The sequence below is a fragment of the Antrostomus carolinensis genome, unplaced genomic scaffold (assembly GCF_000700745.2).
Source record: "Antrostomus carolinensis isolate BGI_N321 unplaced genomic scaffold, ASM70074v2 Scaffold39525, whole genome shotgun sequence".
NCBI classification, from domain to species: Eukaryota; Metazoa; Chordata; class Aves; order Caprimulgiformes; family Caprimulgidae; genus Antrostomus; species Antrostomus carolinensis.
In genome coordinates this window covers 1-8,623 of record NW_010317770.1, presented here as the reverse complement: position 1 = coordinate 8,623, position 8,623 = coordinate 1, and the positions used below count along the sequence as shown (strand labels likewise).

Sequence of the window (8,623 nt, the reverse complement as noted above, 5' to 3'; positions counted from 1 at the left end):
AAAGAGAAAGAGAAGGGAAAGAAAGAGAAAGGGAAAAACTAGTCTATCTAGAGGCTCCTCAAAAGGCTACTCTGCAGGTAATATCAAAAGCTGGGTTTTAAAAAAAAAAGAAAACAACACAAAAACAAACAAACAAACAATCTCACCTGTTTTAAATGGTGCAACTCCTCTTCCAAATCCTTAATCTTTTTGTTCTGTTTTGTGTTGGTATTTTCTCTCTCTTTCTCCTTGGCTCTTAATTTCTTAATAATGTTGGAATTGTGCAGCTGCTGTTTGGAAAGCTTTTCTCCTGTGAGGAAAATGAACATAAAGCTGGTGCATATTGCTGGTACTCTATGAACTGTCTCTATTTATACCTCCCCCTGCTCTTCAGTCCCATGAAAATAATAATCAAATATATATCAAAATACTTACTCTTAGATTTTTTCCTGCAAGTTCTTGAGTTTTAAATCTACCTTATCCTGAGATGACCTTTCTGTACTAAGCTATAGTGAGACAGGATAGGCAGTGAAAGGCTTTGAAAGTAAAGCAAATGAGCTCATCATATCAGGAAAAAAATCAAAATGGTCTGTTCATTAAGTAACTGCATTTTACTCTCAAAATTAAAAAGTAGTAAGGGAGGCACTGTAGAAAAGCTTTGAACAATGCTCTAGTTAGATTTCTGCTGAATGGAACATAGAACATCGTGCTGCACGCTGGTTTTATCTCCCAGCATCTTTCAATGCATGCTGCAGGAAGCACCCTTCCAGCTCTCTGTATCTGTCTGATCCCTCCTGTTGCTTTTTACTATTAACTAAATGGTTTCAGTGTTGAGGAACATCTAACATGCTTCAAATAATGGGGTTTTTTTCCCCACATAAAGAAGGCTCATATGTGAAGCCAGTACATTTCAAAGTATTCTACACATTTTTCATATTAATTTTTTTTTAATTCTCACCTTCTTCCATTAATCCTTTGATTTGCTCTTCTTTTTCCTTCAGTAATTCAGCAGTTTCATTAGTATTGAGTCTAGTAGCCAATTCTTCTTTAACAGTCTTTACTTCCTAAATAATAGGATGAAATACTTAAGACCACTTATTAAAATATATTTATGGATAAATCCATAGTAAGTTACACTTTTTCTTCTCCACTTCCTCTCAAAAGGCTTTTCTCTGAAAACAATTTAGGCTGAAGGGAACCTTGGAGATTATCTGATCAAATCAGATTGCTCAGAGCCTTATTCCATCAAGTTTTAAAAACCTCCAAGGATTGAGACTCCATAAAGTATCTGTGCAATTTGTTCCAACCCCTTCTTTCCTTTTGCAATATAGTAAAGTATTTTATATTACTAATATACTTTAAACTTTTGCAATATAGTAAAAACAAACTGTTATATTCACACACAGGTATCAGATAATTTTTCTATTTCAATTTACTACTGTGCCAATACAGTGACACTTACTGTGACAAAACAACTGTGAAAAGTTGGGTATTTTTTTTTTTCCACTTACAGATTTGAGTTTACTTTCTGGAATCTAGCAATAAGCTAGAGAAATGCAATGCTCTGATACCTGGTCAAGAACACTTTAACTCCATAAACTTTGTTGCTGCAGCCTTCTTTGTTCATTTCAAACCAATCTGTCATCAGCCCTTAATTCTCCTATCAGTTAATCCTCTAAAGAAGCCATTCCCATTCTTCCCCACTTCCCTACATGCCCAGGCCACTCTTCTCCCTCACACCAATTTAAATGCATGCATGGGTACAAGGTAAATGAGAGCAGACGTTAAATCTTTATATTTTTCCCCCCAAACCAGACTAACCTTAACTTGAATGAGTTCCCTAACTTGGTTTACAACACGGCTGCAAGATTACACGTGTCAACACAAGTAAATAACAAGCAGCCTCAGAAGCTAGAATCAGCTTTTGCTAGTTACTAATACCACGAGATAGCACCTGTCTCATGCTCTTGCCTAGCTTAATTTTTATGAATTTAACTCAAGAAATTCAATTTTGTTCTAAAATAATAAACAATAATTTCACTAAAAAGCCCAATTACCTTTTTAGCTGCATCTCTCTCTTTGCAGGCTAGCTGGAGCTTCTTTTCGGCATCCGCAATTCGCTGAGCAAACTCCTCTTTAAGAGACGAAAGGCTACTGCTCTCTTCCTTCATTCTAAACATTTCACTACATTTAAAATTAACATTTCAGAACAGTTTCACGGTTATGTGACATTCCAAGCAGTTTGCAACAGGTTGTCTTAAATGCTTTTAAAATGTAAGTGATTTTGCACTTCTTTTTGGTTGGTTTTTGGGTTTTTTTTTAATTTTACAAGTTAATCAGAAGCAAAAAATCCACATCCATATTAGAAGTACTAATCAAAGAGCTTTATTTAGTAATTTACCTGTGAAAACAATGAAATGCTTAATTTACCTTAAATATTTTACCCTTTAATCAAGTTATTTCTGATTAACCATAGTCTGTATCACATACAGAGCAAATGATTAAATGTGTTTTTAAGTTAAGATCAATTTAATCATTAAGTAATTGTCTGTCACATACTGTCTGCAAATTTTTAAACTTCATCAGCAAACTGGTAAATCCAACTTTTCATTTTTTTTCCTTTTAATTTTAACTGAACTAAACACTGAATTCAGTTTTTCCCCTACCATGAGCCCTTCTACCACACTTTCACTGCCTTGATTTTAGTCAGCAAATTACTAAGTGAATCAGGTTCATCCATCTGTATCAGACAACTCAGTCTCTCTTAACAGAAATGGGTTTAAACTGAAAGAGGGGAGGTTTAGATTAGATATTAGGAAGAAGTTCTTCACTGTGAGGGTGGTCAGACACTGGAACAGGTTGCCCAAGGAAGTTGTGGATGCTCCTCCCTGGAAGTGTTCAAGGCCAGGCTGGATGAGGCTTTGAGCAACCTGGTCTAGTGGAAGGTGTCCCTGCTGATGGCAGGGGGTTGGAACTGGATGAGCTTTAAGGTCCCTTCCAACCCAAACCATTGTATGATTCTATGAACAGCTGAATCCAGTCTTATAACCAAGTTCTTTATCAATAACCAAGTCTGACTCTACACATCCGTTTGTCATTCCCACTGCTTACTTACTGAAAACTTTCACCAGCCTCTTCCCAAAAGACATTCTGCCCCCAAGAAATAGTGTGTCTTTAAAAAAATATTACCATCCTAGCACATGCAATCATTACTCCCACCTTTCCCAAACAGTGCACATCCCTTGCAACCTTTGTTCCAGCTATAAAGCTACTTGTTTTACTGTATTGTCTCCTGATTGTATGGCAGTAAATTATAGTTACACCCACTACTGTGTGTATTTTCATACTTACTCTTTTAGGTTATCATAAGCTTCTTCCAGGCGTGCCTTTTCTTTACTAGTACTTAATAACTGTATTTCTCTCTTCTCCAGTTTCTCAGTTAATGAATCAATCATCTGGACAATGTTTTTACAGATAGAGATGAGATGAATGGGACAGTTAAAACACAAGAAGGGCAGCTTCCCCTTTCCCCCCCTCCCCCCAGTTCCCTCCCAACACTATTTAAAGTCGAACTTGTCAATGTTTTTTAGGAAACTGAGGTAAAAGTCAGTGAAAATTACCATGATTCTGCCACATTAATTTAGAATTAAGCAATATCTAAACACAAGACATCTGTTTCCTACAAGTGTAGAAATCCTACTAAGCACAGGTGGCTCAGCCAAGTTCTTCAACAACATCATTAACAGTTACATTTAATTATAAATGACATTTTTAAACAGAGCTGATAGCTAACTATAGCTAATATTAACCATTAATACCCCCAGTAAGGCTCCTTACACCACTCTTTATAGAACCACAGAAAAATTTACATTGGAAAGTTCCTTCTGTGAAATGTTAGCACAAAACAGCAAAACAGCATCAGATGAGGGAAGAAAACTTCCAGGCAGAGTCAAGAGCTCCCAGCTCACAAGAAAATGATGAAGAAAATAATTTCTTAATACCAGATTTTGGAAAGCTGACTACAGAGAAATAACACAAGCAAACATACAAAATACAACTATCCACAAATGAAACAGATGCTATAAATGTAGCTCAATGTGGACAATGACAGACAAAATTTCCTGTGGTCTATTATCATTATTTCCCACAACGTAGAACCATTTAAGTTTGCAAAACTCATAGATAACAGTCCGTGGCTTTGGAGTTCCCTAAGGAATTTACACTGACATGTTGTACAATTTACACCCAAAAATGCTTTTCACAGATTACACTGGGGTTTTATGAACTCCCACAAGCAATCGCTTTGCACTGATTGCCATCAGAAACAGCATCAGTATTGCAGACACATCTCCAGGGCAAGGCCACCTGTGTCACATATGAGGCACACAGACTATGAGCAAAGCAAAATGCAACAAAAAGAGAAAAAAAAAAAAGAGCAAAACATGTCCAAGGAGCTCAGAAATTAAAAACAAGGACAGAGGGACAGGAAGGTGACAAAGGAAATGGAAAAAAGATAGTGCACACAATACACTGGCAGAACTGGACAAAACATACTCCAAAGCTGCAGTTTAGCCTTCCATATATCTGAATACCCTATTTTGTCACATTTCTAGTCACTCTATCTATCTAAACTAGCCATACAAATATATTTTAACCTATTCACTGGCCCTAGCTATGCTTACCTTCTTCATTAAAAAGCCTAGTGTACTTTCTTTGTAAAAGTAAAGATGATTTCTGCTAAAAACAAACATTAATTTATCTAGTAAAAAGGACTTATTTACACCTACTACTGCTGTCCTCAAAGCACATGCAGAATGCACCTGGAATGTAATGAAACTTGGACAGTTTTTAAGTCTAGTGAAAGAAATGCTTACAAAACATTATCTTGACTATTGCTGTAGCTTTATAATTCAAATCAAAATACTTGAAGGAATCTCTTCCACATCTCGCAGGAAAAAAAAAATACACCAAAGAATTAAAACAACACATTTGACCTCTCAAGGCTTCCTGTTTGCTAGCACTACTCAGAATTCACAATGATGATAACCAGGTGGATTAGGTGAAATCCAAAATGGGAAATTTCACCAGTATTACTCCACTGCAGAATATCAAGGACAGTTTTCTACAAAGTAAGACAGTTCAGCATCAATTAATTAATTCAGATAAGGTGGAGATTACACCTATATACAGAGGTGATGGGAGTTTCATTTGTAATTACAGGGTGTGTTTTACAGTTACCTTTTTAAACTCTTGCTTTTCAGTGTCCTCTTCTAACATTTTTTCAACAGCACCCTGCTGAGGCTCAGTCTCCTCTTCCACAATCTGTTCTTCAACAGTTTGCACAGCAGCAACCAGAACATCTGGCTGCTCAGAATTAACAGGGGTCGCGCTCCTCCCACTCTCTTCCATCTCAGCTTCCTCAGCATGTGCAACAGGAGCATCATTCAAGATTTCAGGTTTATTTTTCAGGGCATCAACCATTTCTGTCTTTGGTGCAGAAGGACTGACAGCGACAGACGCTGAAGCAGAAGCCCTGCCTGATAACTCATCATCTGAATTTATTTCACTTACACTTCTACTATCTAAAGACTGTACACTAAATGAATCAATTCTCTCAAAAGCATCAGAGGAGCAGCAGCTCTCAGTCATTTTCTGGAAGTCATCTAAACGGTTATAATCTGCACAGGCAGACGTGGATAAAAGCTGAAATGATGTTTGCATGAGGTGAAGACTGGATTTCGAATCCGCAGCTTCTTGTCTTGAACTTACTGAGCTCTCACTTATGACACTTTCATGGTCCAGAACTTCAATATCACTGGTTGTGGATGTGCCTGAGGAGAATGTGCTAATAGGAGGTGAGGGTGTATTGCTCTGCCTGTCCTCAGTCTTTCTCTCCTTCGTTTCCAAACCCATGTCTTTGGTACCTGTATGAAGAGGCTGTGAAGTGCTATCCAGTGCCCCTCCTGTTCCATCCCCTCCTGCGGTGGGTTTTTCATTAAGAGTATCTTCAGGTACTTCCAAATTTAGAGTGGACACCTTTTTATCAGTAACTTCATTTGTGCTTTCTTCAGGTTTGGCATTAGATTTAAGCACAGAACTCTCTTCTAATTTGTCCTTGGGAATATCGAGGTTTTTCAAGTCCACTAGGACAGCTACAGAGGAATCCTTCACTTCTGCCTCTGTGGTCACTGGTACTTCCAGCTGACTGGGGTGTTGAGAATCCTTTAAAGTGCTTTTCACCTCCTCTTTAGGTCGCTGTGATTTGGCTGGAGGTTTGGACACCACTGGATTTTTCTGTATACTCTGAACATCTGTTGGAGAGAGAAAGGCACTGAAGAAGTTTTCAGATTCATCCACTACTGTCCTCCTCACTGGCTTAGTGATGGCTGTTGGTGATACTGGCTGATTCTGTGGTTCTGTGTTTGAACTTAAACCCCAGGAAGATGTATCCCATCCTCCACTTATGAGAGAATTTGTTCCTAAAACAATAAAAAAAAGAGAGAGATAGGCCAAGAACACGTAAAATGTGTTATTTTTCAAAATTTGTCTTTTTAGATGCAACAGTTCAGAAAAAATGTTTCCAGTATCATATAACTTGAAGTGAGTATTATATGAACACAAACAGCATCATTTTTGTTACTACTTCCTTACAGAGCTCAGAACCAACTTTCAGACAAAACAAAAAATCCTTAAGGGAGACATGAAGTAATTTTAAGACTTAAGGGGGACACAGACACCTCTAGAAAGTAGGATTACTTGAACGGAACCAACTTGCTGTCTCCTGTCAAACAGGAACTTGAGCAAAGGCAGAAAGAACCAACACACAGACTGTTCTGAAGAAGTGTCTGGGAAGGGGAAATGAGCCCATGCAGCATTCTGAAAGCTACAAGGGCAAGTCTGAGGGCTACCTGGGCACTAATTGATTAGTTCTGAAGCTGCCCTAAGACCAAGTTAACAGTTAGTTACTGTCACTGTACTTCTTGCAGGTTTTCCAGGACTTGTCAACAGTACAGACAGTAAGAATTTAATAGTCAAATTCCAGTAGCATTCCAAGTAAGAAAGATAAATCCAAAAATAATATCCAAATTTATTTTGTGCCTACAAACATAAAGTGGATAACATAACTACTTCAGACTGCTTAAAAACAAGCTTGTTTTACCCAGCAGTATCTATTAAAAACTCCAAAGTATATTTAGACTGCTGCTTTCAGAAACTGTTGGTACCTATTGGTCTGAAAATCTGAAATTCAAGTTATTACTGCTTTCATTGCCAAAAATACTACCAACATCTGATCTATTACTACCTTGTTCACAATTCAACAGCTTCAGAAAAAGCTGTGTGAACTGTAACATTCAGAAGTTATTTGACTTCTTTTAAAAACAAATATGCTTTTCCTGAAAAAAACAGATGTAGTCTGATCTTTGCTGCTTTCCTTACGAATTACAGAACTACTATAAATACTAAGATATCAAGTTAAAAAAGAGTTTGGACAAGTTTAAAGTTTCAAGAAACCAAGCAGAGCACAGACTTCTATAAACTATTCCCTAATTTAAGACGACACTGGACTATACAAGTGACTGATATGGCCTTGGTCCCACAGGGACATGCAAAACTGACCCTACGCTCTGCTGAGCAACCAACCTAGAAAACACCTTCAGTTGTTACAGCTTCTGACTTTCAGATTTCTAATTCTGCTGTGGATATATCTGGAAATAACCTCTTCCTACAGTTCTTTTAGATATCGCTGCAATAAGGACACTGATTTCAGATGAATTAAGTTTCCCAGCCTTTTCTTTTTATTGATCCTTATCTTTAAGGTATTATTCATAGGAAAAAAAACTTTCTAACGGGAAAGGTCCTTTTTGCTCTTTCATTTCAAAATAGCAATTTAGGATTGATCATTTTTTCAAGCTCTACCTCAGCAGGAGTACAAAGGAGACACTTCCTCATAACCAAACTGTGACAATTTTTCCACCAACACATTCCTTTCGACAGATGTTGGAGGATTATATACTTAACACACCAGAAAGAGTGGAAACTTCCCTTGGCTTACACAGAGCTGACTTTCAACTTCTGTTCTGCTCTTCCTGTGGCAAAAAGAGAGCGTGCATGCCTCAGCAAGAACATCATTTCCCTCTTCTTATTAACTGAAGAGTTTATATCACCTGTTAGTCCCTCAGCAAAAAAAATAATGCCTTGAGAAACACGGGTATGAAGTGCAGCGCTACCCATGGAACCGCAGCAGAACACTGGTGACAACAGCCAGGTACTGCGGGTGCTTTTCTGTCACCGTGATCCTGCCTCACCTGGAAGGGGAAACGACAGGTACCTGGGGCTGCAGAACGGGCCCTGCACAGGGAGGGCTGGTGAAACCCCCAGTGTAACCCCCACCCGGGTGAAGGGAAGGGGGGAGATGGGGGAGAGGGGCGGAGGAGGAGGAGGAGGAGGGTGAGGGGAAGGCTCCACCCCGGCCATCCCCGGCTGCACGGGCCGGGCGGGAGGTGTGAGGCGAAGCGCCTCAGCCCGCCCCACACGGGGACCGGGGCAGGGCGAGGGGCCGCCCACGCTTACCGTCACCGTAGTCGGGGATGACGGCGTCGGGCCAGGGGCTCTCCTCGGCTTGGATGTCCAGCACCCGGTCGAT

General features: G+C 39.0%; 1 protein-coding gene across 1 annotated transcript; it reads right to left on the bottom strand.

Moving 5' to 3' along the window:
- Nucleotides 1-146: 146 nt before the first annotated feature.
- LOC104520296 (TATA element modulatory factor) lies at nucleotides 147-8,620 on the bottom strand (the record flags this gene model as incomplete). Its single annotated transcript, XM_010168697.1, has 6 exons — nucleotides 147-289; nucleotides 938-1,043; nucleotides 2,037-2,163; nucleotides 3,331-3,434; nucleotides 5,218-6,458; nucleotides 8,551-8,620. Coding segments are annotated over 6 exons (1,791 nt in total), but the record flags the coding sequence as incomplete, so codon positions are not given.
- Nucleotides 8,621-8,623: the final 3 nt, after the last annotated feature.